This window comes from Ovis canadensis, chromosome 26, assembly GCF_042477335.2.
Source record: "Ovis canadensis isolate MfBH-ARS-UI-01 breed Bighorn chromosome 26, ARS-UI_OviCan_v2, whole genome shotgun sequence".
Taxonomy (NCBI): domain Eukaryota; kingdom Metazoa; phylum Chordata; class Mammalia; order Artiodactyla; family Bovidae; genus Ovis; species Ovis canadensis.
This window is the reverse complement of record NC_091270.1, coordinates 40,477,163-40,495,328: the sequence shown is the minus strand read 5'-3', so window position 1 is coordinate 40,495,328 and position 18,166 is coordinate 40,477,163. Positions and strand designations below refer to the sequence as shown.

The window sequence follows — 18,166 nt, the reverse complement described above, 5'->3', positions numbered from 1 at the left end:
GTCCCTCTGTAACCATTTGAAGGAAATGCTTTAAAACGTCCAGTAATACTTCATGGTATATTGCATGGTGTTAGTTAGGTTAACAAAAATCTTAGCATATATCCCTTTCGCCTCAAGAATTTACTGTTTAAGCTGAAGACACCTAGATGTCCTTGTTTTACTATAATCTGTACGTCTAAGGGCATCACATACACTGTGCTGTTATCCTCTGCTAAGTCACTTCAGTCGTGTCCGACTCTGTGTGGCCCCATAGACGGCAGCCCACCAGGCTCCCCCGTCCCTGGGATTCTCCAGGCAAGAACACTGGAGTGGGTTGCCATTTCCTTCTCCAATGCATGAAAGTGAAAAGTGAAAGGGAAGTTGCTTAGTCGTCTCCGACTCTTTGCGACCTCATGGACAACAGCCTACCAGGCTCCTCTGTCCATGGGATTTTCAAGGCAAGAGTACTGGAGTGGGGTGCCATTGCCTTCTCCGCTGTTATCCTCTAATTATTCTTTATTATGCTGACTCTATAATTCCTCAGAGGCAGGAATTCATTTAAGTTAAAAACCTACAGCATTCTGTGGAGAATTCTTATACCAAGAAAAATGCCTACTTTCCTCCTAAGCATCAGGGTTAGAAGACCTCTATAAAATTCATTTGATTACAATGTATAAATCATCAAAATAAAGTAGCATCACAATTACTATTACGAAGTGAATGAAAAGAAGCAGTGCTAATGAAACTGTTCCAGGAAAGTTACAGTGGGAAATCCAATTTTACTTTCTCAACTATATAAATACATTTTCATTTTCAGAATTAGTTAAGAATTAACTTTTCAACATTTGGTGGTCACTCACTATGTAAAATCAGTTTTTTAACAATAAAAACATAAGATATGGTAGAAAGTATTATTCGACTTTATTAACCTCACTCACAATGTTGAATACAAATGCAAAATTAAGTAGTGACCTTGAAAGTCTAATTCAAAGCATGGTCTCTTAGATTTAAGAAATAGGGCAGATATGTCACAAGAGGGAGAGGAACCAAAAAACCAAATCCAAGACCTCAATGATTTATCTATATATTATAAACTTCAAGCTGTAGCCCTTATATTCCTTTATATGATATTTTCTTTTGACTTTCCATTGACCTCATCAGTAACTGAATTTTTAATCAGACCCTATAACCTATCACGAGCCTTCCAGTTATAAATTAAAGAAAAAACAAAACAAAACAAAAAAACACAGGCAGATATGTTTACTAAGTTCTTTATGAAATTTACCACTCACAGCTCATGTTCACAAATAAGCTTCAAAAATCAAAAGGACTCTGATATTCTTAAAACCCAAAGGCTAGTAGATAAAGGCCCACCTTTCTGATCTTTTCTGCATTTGAAGAAATGATCTGATCTAATGACGTTAATGTAGAAATACATCACATATTTTAACATCAGTAAGATATGACATTCAAGGGGAGAGCCAATAAACCTTTGCATTTTAAACCCAAAGAAACACATCTTGGACACCTTAAATTATAAAATTCAATTCTAAGCAGGAACTGTTACTGTGTAACAAATACTGCTCATATCAAAAGTGCTGGTGACAAGGAATTCAATATGCCCTCCCACGGAATCTGTTCACATATGTATGTGTATACCTATTACTGTAATAAGATTTTAAATGTTTAAGGTGCTTAAATTTTGCACTGCAGGACTAATTCAATAGGTATTCATCTGCTACCTCTTTGTAGCAGCTCCAGTTACAGCGAATGATCCACAGGCAAAAGGGCAAAAATGCTGTTATTTTCTGGAATGTGGCATTTGTGGTGCTGGAGTGCCCTCTATTGGTAGTGAAGAGGACACACTCATTAGCTGCCCCGCATGCATTTTCTCGTTGACCCGGAGTTCACATCCATCCTGCAGCATTCGAACTGCTATTCGTGCAATGTTCTTAGAGTCATCAAGACCACTGTGAGGCCGCCCGTCGTAATCCATTCCGAGTTTTTCAAGCATTATTGTCAGCTTAGTTTGGCTTCGAGGAACCTGAAACATGGACAGCTCAGTGAATAATTCTTTAGTATTTTGTAAGTCTCAATGAAGTGGAAAATAAAGAGGCCGAAAATTAACAGTAATAGGCAAGATAGTAAAAATTCAGGCAAAGGGCAAATACTCCTAGATCAAATGAAGCAAATAAAATTCTCAGACTTAGAAAAAAAATGATCTTAGTGTTTTAGATAAAAGTATATACAAACAGATGGAGTCCCTAAAACAAAAAGTTTACAGCTTTGTAACTTAATTATTTATGAAAGGACATACATTGTTCTGAACAGTTAAGTTGAAGCCCTACTGTTTTAACCCAAACTAATTGTTTTGCATGGTATTTTTCTGTAATGTATTATTTTAATTGACTGACAAAATTTATAATTTTTATATATCAAATGACACTATCACCAGAGGGAAAAGGCAGCCCACAGAATGGAAGAAAATATTTGCAAATCACATATATGAAAAGGGATTAACAGCTAGAATGTATAAAGAATTCTTAAAAGGCAACAACCAAAAAAGCAAACAATCTGATTGAAACTTGTGAACACTCTCCACAGTCATTAGAAATGTAAACACTGAATAATGATTACAGAGCTAATGTGACTGAGTTAGAAAGATGCAGGGAGGGGAAGGATAGGCAGGAATGGTGGCTATTTATTGGAGCTAAATCTTCACTGTCCACTGCAAGAACTCAACAGGTAGCTCAGACTGAAAACTCAAGAAATAGCATAAATATATAATTTAGAAATAGGAAGATTAAATATGAGAAGAAATAGCTTAAAAAACTGCAAGTGTTTGGGAGAAATGGAACCAGTACTGGTAAGGGCCATGGGGGAAGACTATTTAAGACCTGCAATATTATTTAGTATTTTAAAAAATTCACACTACACACACATATTAACTTTGCTAAAATTAAAAATCAGTATGAACTGTTTGTTCCAGAAGCAAGCCATATATTTCAGTTTCAAATCTCTGTTACTAAAGATCATCAGTGACATGGGCTTGTGCAGACTTTGGGAGATAAGAAAGGAAAGGGAAGCCCAGCCCATGGGGTCACAAAGTCAGACACGACTTAGCAACTGAACAACAACAATACATATACATTTACCCTGTTTGAGTAATAGGTTGAGTGAGGAAGATGGCTTATTTTTCTAAATTCACATGAATATAACTACTTAGAATCTGAGTAATAATTATATGATTTTTTTCTGTGAAAAGTCCCTAGTAAATTACAACTTTATGTACATGCAAAATATAATAAATTTATCAAGAGCAATATAATCAATAATCTTACCTTGTAAAAGTTTCCATATGACTTTCGAATATTGATCCACTTTTTGGCAAAAGGTGGATATTTGAGCCTGCTTAGCTGGCACTGAATGTTCAAGAACTTACTCATATCCCATGAACTTGAGTCAAAAGAGGAAAGAAAACTGAATTAAATACATGCTATACCATTCTTTAAAATGAGGCTCTTAAGTCATTCTATTTGTTTTTATTTATACATCATCCTTCTTATATTTACACATAACATCAAGCTCAGAAAACTAACTTCTCTTTCCCCACAATAACTCAAAAATAAACTTCCCCTCTATTCTCTTGAGCATTTTTTCACAACTCTAAAGAACTGCCCAGCTTACTTTTAATGCCAGGTTTATCACATTAGGAAGGTCTTTGAGGGTATGCTTTGAAATAAAACAAAAACTACAAACAAAGGCACAAAATACTTGAGAGAAACACAGATGATATCAAGTAGTTAGAACACAATTTGTTCTGCCACAGTACATGCTTCTACAACACAAATCACTGACTGTATCATGTGGAAATTGTGCTGCTTCATACATAGTTTTTCCTCAGGAGTCAGAATTGAAGCAGTTGAAATCATACTCTTCAATAAGAAAGAAAAAAGAAAAATTCTTAACTCAGCTGCCGTAAGCCAAGTGGAGTACTTTTAAGAAAATTAAGTGCCTGCCCCCGTGATCCTCTGGCTTCTGTGTAACATCCTCTGAGGTGACTTCCACAGACCCCAGGCTGCTTGCCTGGACTGTCCAAACTATTTCTGGAGGTATATCAATTACTGTTTTGTTAGTCCTCTGGTTACAAAATTGCACAGATTTTGAACAATCTGTCCCAGAATGCAAGGTTTTTATCGAACTGCACACACCATGTTATAACAGAGACACCTGTGTATTTAAGCAGGGACACTCCTCATTTATCCTGAAAACCAGTAATAGATTTCTAAAGAGGCTCATCAGTGTTTTTCACAAATTTCCATTTTTAATCCCTGTTTTAATCGCTCTCATCTCCATACTTTTCATGTAGCTAATGCTTATGAAGCATAGTTTCAAGCTCAGCACTATAGTAAGCAATATGGAAGATTCTCAAGTTGTAAAACCTCTTGCTCTGAAAGGATTGTTAATTTCCTTGCAAACATAAATCTTACACACATAAAGTTTAGATATCAGAATATTAATCAGATGCCAACATGAATGGTACCTATTGCAGAGGTTGTAAGACTTCAACAGAGACATCAGCATGAGTTATAATGTCTGGAGTAAAACACGAGGTAGGCTTTGAGTAATAAAGAGGTAAACAGTGAAGGAAGGGAACCTTCCAGCAGAGAGGAAAGTTGCATGCATACACCGAGGAAGGATAAAACCCTGTGATTCATGTGTCAGCCTGACTGGAGTGAAAAAGAGAAACAGCAGAAGGATTAGGCTACACAGGTAGGGTGGGATTAGATGAGAGCCTTGAAAGCCAGACTGAAGAGTTTGGACTTTTTTGAGCAAGAAGTGTAGTGATAAAAACAGTAAAATCATTTAGATTTTGCATATTAATATTTAATCTTCTTCTAGTCCTGGATCAGACTGTTATTTCTTTCGCTCCTCTCTTTGACCCCTCAGTTCAGTTCAGTTGCTCAGTTGTGTCCGACTCTTTACGACCCCATGAACTGCAGCACGCCAAGCTTCCCTGTCCATCACCAACTCCCGGAGTTCACCCAAACTCATGTCCATTGAGTCGGTGATGCCATCCAGCCATCTCATCCTCTGTCGTCCCCGTCTCCTCCTGCCCCCAATCCCTCCCAGCATCAGGGTCTTTTCCAATGAGGTGGCCAAAGTACTGGAGTTTCAATTTTAGCATCAGTCCTTCCAATGAACACCCTGGACTGATGTCCTTTAGGATGGACTGGTTGGATCTCCTTGCAGTCCAAGGGACTCTCAAGAGTCTTCTCCAACACCACAGTTCAAAAGCATCAATTCTTCTGCACTCAGCTTTCTTCACAGGCCAACCCTGACATCCATACATGACCACAGGAAAAACCATAGCCTTGACTAGACGGACCTTTGTTGGCAAAGTAATGTCTCTGCTTTTGAATATGCTATCTAGGTTGGTCATAACTTTCCTTCCAAGGAGTAAGCGTCATTTAATCTCATGGCTGCAATTACCATCTGCAGTGATTTTGGAGCCCCCAAAAATAAAGTCTGACACTGTTTCCCCATCTATTTCCCATGAAGTGATGGGACCAGATGCCATGATCTTCGTTTTCTGAATGTTGAGCTTTAAGCCAACTTTTTCACTCTCCTCTTTCACTTTCATCAAGGGGTTTTTTAGTTCCTCTTCACTTTCTGCCATAAGGGTGGTGCCACCTGCATGTCTGAGGTGACATATTTCTCCCGGCAATCTTGATTCCAGCTTGTGCTTCTTCCAGCCCAGCGTTTCTCATGATGTACTCTGCATATTAAATAAGCAGGGTGACAATATACAGCCTTGACGTACTCCTTTTCCTATTTGGAACCAGTCTGTTGTTCCATGTCTAATTCTAACTGTTGCTTCCTGACCTGCATATAGGTTTCTCAAGAGGAGGTTAGGTGGTCTGGTATTCCCATCCCTTTCAGAATTTTCCAGTTTACTGTGATCCATAGAGTCAAAAGCTTTCACCCCTAGGACTTAAAAATTTAACTAAGGATAAGGATATGAAAGGAAAATTATTGTCTGCTGTGGGGGGTCCTTCAGGAAATAATATTTTCTGTGGTTATTCTAAAAGTTAGATGAATAAGGATATCTTTAATCTTAAAAAGCAGATTAAGATAAATTTCCTAAATACTTACCCATCTGTTAATATGGAATATTTATACTTTGTCCCTAATTCCTTCAGTTTCATCCAGTCAATGACTTTTTTCAGTACCTGAGGGAAGGTATCGGCTTTGTCTACTTGATCCTGAGGATATGAATGTAAAATACATAAAAATCACGGTAGTTACATGCAGTCCTACAAAATACTCAGCATACAAACACTGGAGGGACATGAAAGAGCAGGACACAGTCTTATCTATGATGTTTTGAACTCTGTGGTTTCTTAGGCTAAGATTCACTGAAAATTCCAATTGTAAGACGATTAAAAATTGTTTATAGCCAAATATTAGGAACTGCTTTCAACTGAAGTATATAATCGTCCCAAAATGAAGATTTAAGATCATCCACAGGGATTCTCTTTTTTCAGGCCTCAACCTAGTGGCTTCCTGATTCTCCAGAGGGGAGAAAAGGGCAATCTCTTCTTAGCTGAAAGCCCTGGCCCTCTACAGTATCTCTGCATCTCAAAGTTCACATCTTTCCAAAACATACTATATCCATCTTCCTAAGATGTAAATCATCCATCACACCACTTTCATACTTAAAATCCTCCAAACACTCCCCAAGGCTTTCCAGACAAAAAGGACACATAAGACCCTTCGTGATATAGCTCATCTCTATTACTTCAGCTTTATTTGTGACCATTTTCTCATCAGCCCATAAGATACCTGAACCATCCTGAACCACTTAAAAGTTCTGTCCTTCACACCTGAAATGCCCAGTCATTCTTTTACGTCTGTTTTCCCATCATGACTCTGCCCAAGCTCACCAACTTGAGTTTTGCCCAGGACAGTCCTCCATTCCCTTTGTCAGAGAAAGGTCTTTCTACGGGGGCCCATGACACCCTGAGGAAACACTGACTGTCAGTAATCCTAACCATACTGTGACCACTGTTTTTTTTGTGTCAGTCCCCCCAACCTACAATTGCTAAGTGAGCTGAGGAGAGAGACTATCCTGACTATTTCTGTATCCCTTGTAGCTCGGCAGATATTACAGCACACCCTCAAATATTTGCTGAACAAATGAATACAGCAACTAAGTAAGTGGACAAAGGGCCTGCCACATTAGAATACAACCAAAAATCAGAGACCTAAAAAAAATTACACTATATATAAAATCAGGTTGTAAACAGATATATTTTAAAACTTCATCCCCAAGTGCAGCATGGTAACTTAACTCTTTCTTCACTAATGCTCCAAACAAATGAAATGCTTAGATTCATCATTACAACACTTTAAAAGGAAAGGCTGAAAAGTATCTTATCAGGTATAAAATGTGCTTTCCTAAGTATTACAAAGCAAAAGATCTTTACCAAGAAAGGAAAGTCTCACATTTAATTGTTTACAACAATAATTTTATGAAATAAATCCCTAATTTCAAAACTTCCTTCAAACTCTAGAAAAAGGAACACAGAATGATAACCTGAGTAATTCCAGTTAGATTGATGCAGAAGTCAGAAAGTTGGGTGTTAATCTCTGGTCTCACATACTGCTGAAACGTATCTTCCTACAAGAGAAGGACAGCAAATTGAAGTATTTCTATGACTTAAGATACATGAAATAATATATGACAACATCAGCCACACTGGGTTGTAACCTTACAGGTGGTTAAGGCAGAGACTACAGTTTTAACAATTTAAGGATAATGCCCTATTCCCAAATTACTCTAATTTTTTAATGAAAAAATTATGTTTCACACTTTACAAACGTTTAAGATAGAACAAGTATCTGAAGTCTTCAAACCAAACTTTAACCAGAGGAGCAAAATGCTGATGATTTTGCTTATAATGTTTTGGAAATGTAAAGCCTATTAATGCAACCTCCAGTTGAAGATATTAAGAGCTTTTTAAATAACAGAAAGTATGTTTAAGAAATGCCAGTTTTCAGTTACAATTAGTTCAGATTCCTGCTCTCATTCACTCCTAATTAGATCTTATTTTTATATTAAGATTTCATTAAACTGAATTCTGAGTAATCAAAATTTAACAATATGGCATGTAGCAGTTTAAAGAGTGGTAATTAATAGCACTAATTATTTTAGCAATGTTTAACCTCTTGAAGAAGTTTTCAGGTTTGCATTCTTATTTTGTGCTCACAACAACTCTGTGAACTCAGTAAGGACAGAACTGTTATTATCAGGCTCAGATCTAAGTGCTTCTTCCTTTAGCCCAATGCTGCTTCCCTAAACCAGATCACACTAAGTCACTTGCTCAAATTAAGGACAATTTCAAAGTCTTTTAAAGATTTATTGGCAGCAATTATTAATATTAGCTAGCTACGAAGGAAAAGACAAAGAAAATTCCTTATAATAGAAGATTAAAATTTTAAGAAAAAATAGTTGTTTATTAAGCAGATGAATTATCAATAGTTAATAATTGTAAAAGAGTAAAAGAACAGCAAAGAAAATTTGAACTTCTAAAGTTAAGAGACATCCTTTACTTATCAGACATATTTCAAAAGAAAAAATTCTACTTCTTGGATTTCTTAGATAAATGAAGTCTATCCTTTAAAGTATCAGGATTTTATCTCATAATTTTATACGAAAATCTTAAAAAAATGCAATATCTTACCATTACAAGCTGGTATTATTTAACATTTGTAACAGAATGATGCCATAGAACTAACTATGCATTCACTGACCAAATACTGAATAATTACTTAAATAAATTACATAGTAAGTTAAAAGGTGATGAAGATTCTTAAAAAGTTAAGAGTAGATAAGAGGGATCAGAAACACTGTTGTCTGGGGGTGTTCAGACTGAACAGAGAACCAGTTAGACTTTATTTAGAAGGCAAGAGTTAAGGAAGGCCTGGAAGGATGGGCGGGAGGAAGGAAATTAGCAGGAAGATCTCTGGAGGAAAGGAATTTGAGCTAAAGCTCTGGGAGGTGAGGGGGTGGAGCATGCCTGGCATTTCTGAGAAGCAGCAAGCAGGTCAACATGCTGTAATCAGAGGCAACTAGAGGCCAGATTGTAAAAGGAATATCACTTTTATTCTGAGTTAAATGGGGAGCCATAAAAGGGTTGTGATCAGAGGAATGAAACTATATATTTTATAAGGAGCACTCTGGTCACTAAAGGGGCTTCTCTCATAGCTCAGCTGGTAAAGAATCCGCCTGCAATGCAGGAGACCTAGGTTTGATCCCTGGGTTGGGAAGACTCCCTGGAGAAGGAAAAGGCTACCCACCCCAGTATTCCAGCCTGGAGAATTCCAAGGACTGTATAGTCCATGGGGTTGCAAAGAGTCAGACACGACTGAGCAACTTTCACTTTCACTGGGCACTAAACTGAGAACTGGCTGTAGGGAACAAGAACACAAGGGAAGCCCAAGTATACTGGAGTAGGTAGCCTATCCCTTCTGCAGATCTTCCTGACCCAGGAATTGAATCGGGGTCTCCTGCATTGCAGGCAGATTCTTTACCAACTGAGCTATCAAGGAAAGCCCTTAGACAGAAACAGAGACTGGTTAAATGGTGAACAAATGCAGTAAACCCAGAGAAGAAATCAATGGGGCTCAAACTACAGTCATAGCAAGGCAGTTAAGTGGCTGGTTCTGGATACACACTGAAAGCAGAACAGACAAGAGCCGCTGATAGCCGAGGTGTGTGATGCGAAGAATAGGAGTCAAGGATGATGCCAACGTTTTGGCACTGAGCAAGCAGAAAGACTGAGTTGCCAGGCCCCAAGCCAGGGAAGGCTGAAGATAAAACAAGTTTACAGTAAATTCAGTCTGGGACACGTTAGGATGGCTGTTTAGATGTCTAAGTAGAGATGTTAAGTGACAGCCTGGATTTTGGATAGAGGATGAGGTTGGAGATATATATTCAGAAGATACCAGTTTCTACAGAATTTTTAAGAGCTATGGAACCAGATGATAGGTGAGTTCATTAACGGAGAAAGTATATACAGAGAAGAGGACCTGGGATTGAACCTATGTTATCCAATACTAGGAAGTTGGAAGAAGAGGAAACAGCAAAGGAAATTGTGAAAGGGAACCCAGTGAGGCTGGCAAAAACGTAGGACAATGAGGGGTACTGGCAGTCTCCTGAAGAAAGTGTTTCAAGGAGAGAATGGTCAGTTCCACCAGGACTTAGGTAAAGGTCAAAGATGACACTGAGGAGTGATTTTAGTGGAGTGATGGGATGGAATACATAACTTACATCTACAAGTGGTGGGGATTTAAGAGAATGGGAGGAAACAGAGACAGACAAGTATATAACTTTTATAAAGAAATCTGCTGTAGAGGAACAAAGACACAGGGCAGTTGTCAGGGAAGTGGGATCAAGCTAAGGCTCTTTATGGTATGAAAAATGATGAGTCTGTATGTGATGGGATTGCAGCCATGAAATTAAAAAACACTTGCTCCTTGGAAGAAAAGCTATGACAAACCTAGGCAGCATATTAAAAAGCAGAGACATCACTTTGCCAACAAAGGTCCTTACAGTCCTTTCCAGTAGTCATGTATGGATGTGAGAGTTGGACCATAAAGAAGGCAGAGCACTGAAGAATCTATCTTTTTGAACTGTGGTGCTAGACAAGACTCCTGAAAGTCCCCTGGACTGCAAGGAGATCAAACCAGTCAATTCTAAAGTAAATCAATACTGAATATTCATTGGAAGAACTGATGCTGAAGCTGAAGCTCCGATACTTTGAACACCTGATGCAAAGAACAAACTCATTGGAAAAGACCCTGATGCTGGGAAAGATTGAAGGCAGGAGGAGAAGGGGATGACAGAGGATGAGATGGTTGGATGGCCTCACCGATTCAATGGACATGAGTTTGAGCAAACTCTGGGAGACAGTGAAGGACAGGAAGTCTGGTGTGCTTCAGTCCATGGGGTCTCAGAGTTGGACATAACTGAGTGACTGAACAATAACAACAATGTGATGGGAACAACACAGTAGAAAGCAATGAATCATCATGTCTAATGTGGGAGGAGAGTGGCAAGCACCTCATCCATCACTGAGAAAGTAAGACCTAGTGAATTACGCAAGATGATTTTTCATAGCTGTCAGTTTTTCTTTTAATTATACCAGAATACTGGAGTAGGTAGCTGTTCCCTTCTCCAGGGATTGAACCTGGAGAATTGATCCCTTCCCAACCTAGGGATTGAACCCAGGTCTCCTGCACTGCAGGCAGATTCTTTACCAGCTAAACCACCAGGGAAGCCCAAGAATACTAGAGTGGGTAGCCTCTCCCTTCTCTAGCAAATCTTCCCAGCCCAAGAATCAAACTAGGGTCTCCTGCATTGCAGGTGGATTCTTTACCAGCTCAGCTACCAGGGAAGCCTTCTTTTAATTTACTGACCTTTAATCTGCTTTGGACAAGGAATTATTTAAATGGACTGATTAAGACTATAACCAAAGAGGCTTCCAATGGCACAAAGGAAAAAATGCTGTGTATTTTAATGCACAAAGCCTTTTTATATTTATTCCCAGTGTGTGGCAACTGGGGAAACCACAAAAGTGGTACCTCTGTATAGATGAGCTGTTACAATCCTTGGTCAGATTTTACAAGGCAAATGGCATTTATTTGGAGGGATCCTGTTGAGCTCCTGAGCTAACAATGAATGTATGTCACATGGCTTAAAAGCCAAGGTTACAAGAGTTGCTTCACCCATAAACTTTTCATCAGAAAGCGAACTAGTTTTAAGTTGAAAGGTAATTTCTGTACCTTAGCATTTTTATAGATCAGAGTATACAGTAGTCTACTGCAGTAGTTCTCAACCTTGACTACATACCAACTGAGCTTTAAAGGAAAAAAAAAAAAAAAAAGCTGATACTAGGGGCCCCACCACAGAACAACTAATCTTTGGGACAAGGGCTAGGCATCAGGGGGTTTTGTGTTTTTTTAAGCTACTGGAAAAGGAGAGCAGCAGACTCTGGAATTATTATAGCCCATCTATTAAGGATGAATCCAGAGCAAACACCCCCTCTTTAGAACACTAACTAAATCAGCAAATGGAATCCTCCACCTTACTAGTCAACCCCAGAACAGCTGCTGCTAAAACAAAAATTAAAATATAACAATTCACTTACTATTTCTAAGGTATGAGTATTCAGTAAAACAACAGGAAATTCAATTATTTCATGTATGAACTCAGGTGGGTTTCCCTCTTCACAAGTGGCTTCAAAATCAATAATACAAATGTAATCGTAGTAACTGTCAGCACAATTGCTTTCTTTCAACATCAGCTTCTGCTTCTTGTAATAGTTTTTCAGTCTCTTCTTTAGTACATCCTTTACACCTCTATTGAAAATAAGAATAAAATGAACTCTCAGGTGAATTTTACAGACAAGAATGTGAACTCCTACTTGCTGGCACTGGGTTGAACACTGATAGTCACAGCCTAATTTAGCAAATGTTAGCCAAAATGAAGGTAAAGAAAGCAGGAATCAGAGCTAAGTCAGCAGCCAACTAATTAAAACAGAGCATCTAATATGGCATCAATATTTTCATTCACATGTAATTTTTCATTTTTGTTGTACAGTATATAAACTATATGTTGGTCTTTCACACCAGAAGCGTTGCTGGCATACACCGCCTACCTAGCCCTGTTGCCTTATATAATAAGATAACATACAGGATACAAAACCTGAAATTAATACTGAATTATTCTACTGACCAAACACAAATTTCAGAATATAAAAATTCAGGCAAATTAAATTTATTATGCTCTTTCCTTGCTTTGGCTTTTTTAAGTTAGATAACTAAAAAAAAAAAAAATCCATGTGAATTTAAAAGTATCATGAGACTACTATATAAAGTTGAATGCCCCTTAGCTATTTAACTAGGAAAATTCATTTAGGAGACATCCTAAAATAAACCATGTCCAGGAGAACACTGCCACAGTCAATAGATTCTTAACTCGAATTAGATTTCTAATTTACCATGGGTAAAATATGATTTAGGAGATTTAGTTTTACAGATTTTTTTTTTTTGGCCATGCTGCGTGGCATGCAGTATCAAAGTTCCCCAACCAGAAACTGAACTTGCAGTGGAAGCTTAGAGTCTTAACCACTGGACTGCCAGGGAAGTTCCTACAGTTATTTTTAAAATATATGTTCCACAAACAGAAGGTGGGACAAGATTGTTCTAAACAGATAACTATGGTGGGCAAAGGCAGTCACACTGGTTCATCAGATAACTTGGTTGAGTCCTAGAGGAGCTAGCAAATAGAAAATGGTAGTAAAAATAAGAGGATCTAAAAACTGTAACTAATGGGAAGTGACAAGGAAGACATTTTGGTTACATCACCAATTAGTGACTGTTAGAAATCTTTTGTTTTCCTTTTGAAATTACCACTGAAAAGGAATCTTACCCATGAAAAATCCTGATAACTAATCAGCTGATAACTAATCATTACAGATGATTTCTGTCAGTGTTTTCAAGCTTTTCTAGGATGAACGTGTACTACTTTTGCAATTTGAAAGTTATTTTTAGTTACCTGGTTTCAAGCTTGAATTCTGAAAGTTTGGCTCTGAGCTCTTCCTTACTCATTCTGTTAATGCAACCATTCGTAATCGCAATCTCTTTGTAAACTGGGTCACTGAAATCATTTGCACTGGAGGTAATCAACGTAGATGCTTTTGTTTCTTGGCCATCAAGTCTACACCGTTGCTTTTTCTACAAAAAAATAAACTATGGGTATATATAGAGTTTACAGTTAGTATAAGCATCTTAAAGATTAAGGCCTCTTTGTACTGTATGTCCAATAAAAGGGCATAGGAAGAAGAAAGTTGTGTTTCCAGAACAATTTACCCTGCTCTCTTCTGAGTCACGAGGTTCCATACAGGAAAAGAAGCTAAGTAAAAAGAGCCCTGGTGTTGGAGTCAGAATAACCTCAGGACAGAGCCCCCAGCTGATTATTTACTAGTTGCATAACCTTGGGTAATTATTTATTAGCCTCTGACCTTCAAGATATAATAATAAGTATCTCAAATGGTATTTGGTATTGGTAATGATAAATAGTAGGTGAGAGACATCATTATAAGGATTAAATGAAATCAAGTATATCAGGTTTCCAATGCCACACACACCATGTGCTTAGTTGCTCAGTGGTATCTGACACTTCACAACCCCATGAACTGTAGCCTACCAGGCTCCTCTATCTACATGGAATGTTCCAGGCAAGAAAACTGGAATGGGTTACCATTCCCTTCTTCAGGCGATCTTCTTGACCCAGGGATTGAACCCACAACTCTTGTGCTGGCAGGCAGTTCTTCACCACTGGCATCACCAAAATGGAAAAATCCATACTTACCATTGCTATCAATAAACATTACCATCACAGACTGAAGGTTAGACCTTTTCACAAACAATATTTTAAAATTTACAAATGAACCATTTTTTAAATAAACTTTCACAACATTTAACACGTATAAATGAGTGTCTTCCTGAGAATTTTTAGCCTGACTTCGTTTCACAAAGTTAACAGAAACTGGCCAATATAAAAATAAAATGGCCAGAAATCTAATCCAAAACATGTTATTACCCAAAGCAAAGATGAAAACACATTGTTTCAAAACACACAATTTCCAAAAGTTACACACACACACACACACACACACAGAGGGGATATTCAGGAGAACTATAGTTCAGTTCAGTTCAGTCGCTCAGTCGTGTCCGACTCTTTGCGACCCCATGAATCGCAGCACGCCAGGCCTCCCTGTCCATCACCAACTCCCGGAGTTCACTCAGATTCATGTTCATCGAGTCAGTGATGCCATCCAGCCATCTCATCCTCTGTCGTCCCCTTCTCCTCCTGCCCCCAATCCCTACTACATTATAAATTGTTCTTCCTTTCTTAAATTAAAATTCAAGTTGAGAAAGACATAATTCAACTCTAATCACGCCACAGGTAACCCCCAAATTACTAAAATATTAAGCTCCAAAGATTCATTTACAAGTTATTTTCCACATGCAATGTCATAAATATTAGGTATGTTCCAGAATTTTCAAAAATACTTTGGAGTTTACTAGCAATCTATACAAAACTTGTTAGTTATAGTTTACCATACTGTCCCCACGGGAACTTTAATTACACATTAAGGAAGGATAACCATGGAAAGGCCACAGTCTCCGAGTCAGAACCAATCCTGATGACTCAGGGACTATTTCTCACTCTTAGCTCTCCATTTAATGTAACACACGTTTAGCAGACAGTGCTAGAAATACTCCCATCTCCTCTGAGGAAGAGGTCAGGAATTCCAATGTATGAACTGTCTGCAGAGTGAAGAGTAATTATATTGAAGTTACTTGATAACAAATGTTTTAGAAACCTTATTTCACAGATCTTTGACTAAAGGTAAAGAAAATAATTTGCTTTCAATAATAAATTTTGCAATGCTTAGCTACTTTATCATTAGAATATAATCAGGATTCCTAATTCATCCTTTGTCTTTATACTTACAGTGAATTTTAAACTCCGTCTTCAATCAGGTTAAAATTTAGGTTCTACACTGAACAACAGTTTGCCTACCAAAACAGATGTCTCAGTCAATTTAAATGACTTTTCTCTTTGGTTAAGTCTTCTCCCTTACTCACATGCTTCATTTTTATCTAGAACTGTAGTTATAAAAATTACCCACATGTAACAGGCCTCTTCTAAATATGTTATAAATCATGATTTCAATAAGGAAAGTTTTGTCTCCTCCCCTGGGTCCAACTCTAGTCCTCCTCCTTCAGTGAAGTTCAGGACACGGTCAAGGTGCAGTTCTCACAAATTTCAGTCTACACAAACTTCCAAAGAAAGTTATTCAAGACAATCCACTAAGAAGCAGAGAAAGTATTTAAAACCCTATATGTATTATTAATCTACAAAAACACAAGGTTAGTTTACCACGTAATACACGGATTGACAATGGCACCCTCCCCAATGTCTGAGTCCATCTGTCCAATGCCATAAAGTATCAGCCATACAATGAGCAAAGTAAGGACAGACTCCACCGTATAGGAAGGAATATTCAACTTCATGATACTGTGACATTTTGCAATTTTCACATGTCCCAGTAAATGGTTACATAGGTTATGTTATCTCAAATGAGAGAATCTTTACAATATGGAAGCAACCATGATCAAAAGAAACCTTTTCTGTGGCAAGAACATTTAGGAAATAGATGTTTTGGAAACATTTCCATTATTTTATTGCCCAAAACACCCCTGCACATTACCTATTTTTTTTTTAAAAAAGCCTCTGAATCTACACATTAAAGAAATTAAAAGCAGAATTAAACTTGATTAAAATCCTTCCCAAAGAAGAGTTCTGATGAAATTTGAAGCTACTTCATTAAAAACCTATTCAATTATGAAAACACTTTTGTTGATATAAGGGATAATGAAATTTTACTTAGCTGAAATCCAAACTTGCTTACTTAAGCCTGAAAACAAAAGGACTTTATCATCATTTATTAAAAGCATCCAACAACAGGTTTTTAACAAATATGAGTCACTAAAACCAACCAGGAACACAGATTCAGGCCTTGAGTCACTAATAGCTCAAAGTTTGTTTGTTTTCTTTTTAGCTCAAAGTTTTAAGACATTTAAATAAAGTGCATTCAATCATGCTACTCTCATTAAACATAAACTTTAAAAAATTATTTTTGTACCAACTCATATGACAATGTTATTGACAGTATCTTAAACTGAAGAAGGATGGTGGAGTAGAAATGGTTCTTTAGAGAGAAGAGATATGGAGACCTCTTTGAAAGCAGCATCGTAAGGTGAACCAGATAACTGTTCAAAGACTCAGGGCAAAGAAAGCACATAAAAGACCTTTAACAAGAAAGACCACCCACCGTAACACCAAGGATGGTGGCCACTGAGAGCAAAAGGGAGGAGGTACAGCTAACAATGAAGGAAGGAGCCAAGTCCTGGGGCCAGCAAACTGAAGATTCAGGAGGGGAGAAACCCAGTCAGATTCATGTTACTGAAGATTATTCCAGCTGCTATGTGGAGAATTGGCTGTAGGTGGAAAGAGCAAAAGTCTGGACGCCTCCTTCAACTACCCACACTACGAGGCACTCAGTATTTGTATATTATTAATAGAAAATGACCAGTTTTGGTATTATTTACAGTCTGCAGCTAGTCAACAATAATTATACCTATTAAAGAAGATGATTAAAGACGTTTTAAGACCGTCTTTACAACTCTGTCACCCGTAGGATCTACCACTGAGCTGTCAAAATCATTAACAACATCATTCATACATTATGTTTATACGAAGCAGGAGTAAAATGGTCCAAAAACCAGAGACGAAGTTCCAGCCAACAGGCACAGTTACCTTCTGCCAAGGCTGGGAGATGGCCTTAAAGGTCTTAAGGAGTGATACACTTAGAGCTAGGGTGAGATTTCTACAAACATAAACTGCCAATTACAGACTAGGGCTACCCGGAATGACGATAGCAAAGTGTAACCGATTGTTAACTCAGAAAGTTTAGAGCAGAATTCCCACTCAGAACGTCTAAAACCTCAGTTCGTCTGGCTGTTGACTTACTTCCAGACGGTACCTGGGACTAGAAAGGGCTCAATGACAACGACCCCCAGAGAACGGCTCCCGGAGTTGAGGCCAGGGAAGGTGGCCGGGGCTAGGGTCCCAGGGCGCACGGGCTGCGGTTCCCGCAGGAAACCCTCTTAATTCAGGGGCGCGCGGGGGGATTCTCACCTCAGGATTCGGACGCTGGGCTTCATCCCCGCACTCCGACCCAGGAGACGCGCGCCGCGCGGGAGCCACGGCCTCGTCGCCAGGCTGGAGGGTCTGCTCATCCTCCATGTCGCGTGTCACGTCAGAAGAGAGCTGCTGGAGCCCTCCACTCCCTCAGTCTCACCAGGCCAAGCCCGAAAACCTCGTCTTTCCCGGTTGAAAAATTACCGGGCTCGCGTTCCCGCGGCGGCGACCACACAAACTCCAGCGGGCACCTCCCACTTCCGGGAACGTGAAGCGTCCAGACGCCGCGCAGGCGCAGTGAGCGGCGCCCGGAACGCGAGGGCTTCCGTTGACGGGGGCTGGAGA

The 18,166-nt window shown here is 38.6% G+C and overlaps 1 protein-coding gene across 2 annotated transcripts; it reads right to left on the bottom strand.

The window, feature by feature from the left end:
- Positions 1 to 878: 878 nt before the first annotated feature.
- Positions 879 to 18,160, bottom strand: ERI1 (exoribonuclease 1). 2 transcript variants are annotated; one of them, XM_069573153.1, is made up of 7 exons: positions 17,819 to 18,160; positions 13,604 to 13,782; positions 12,195 to 12,405; positions 7,580 to 7,663; positions 6,136 to 6,245; positions 3,321 to 3,435; positions 879 to 2,023 (listed from the first exon to the last, which is right to left on the bottom strand). In XM_069573153.1, the coding sequence occupies exons 1-7, from the start codon at positions 17,924 to 17,926 to the stop codon at positions 1,781 to 1,783; spliced, it is 1,050 nt and encodes a 349-aa protein (XP_069429254.1). In that variant the 5' UTR covers positions 17,927 to 18,160; the 3' UTR covers positions 879 to 1,780. The 2 variants fall into 2 exon arrangements, with proteins under 2 accessions (XP_069429254.1, XP_069429255.1); XM_069573154.1 differs by having other exon boundaries at positions 13,604 to 13,797; positions 17,819 to 18,107.
- Positions 18,161 to 18,166: the final 6 nt, after the last annotated feature.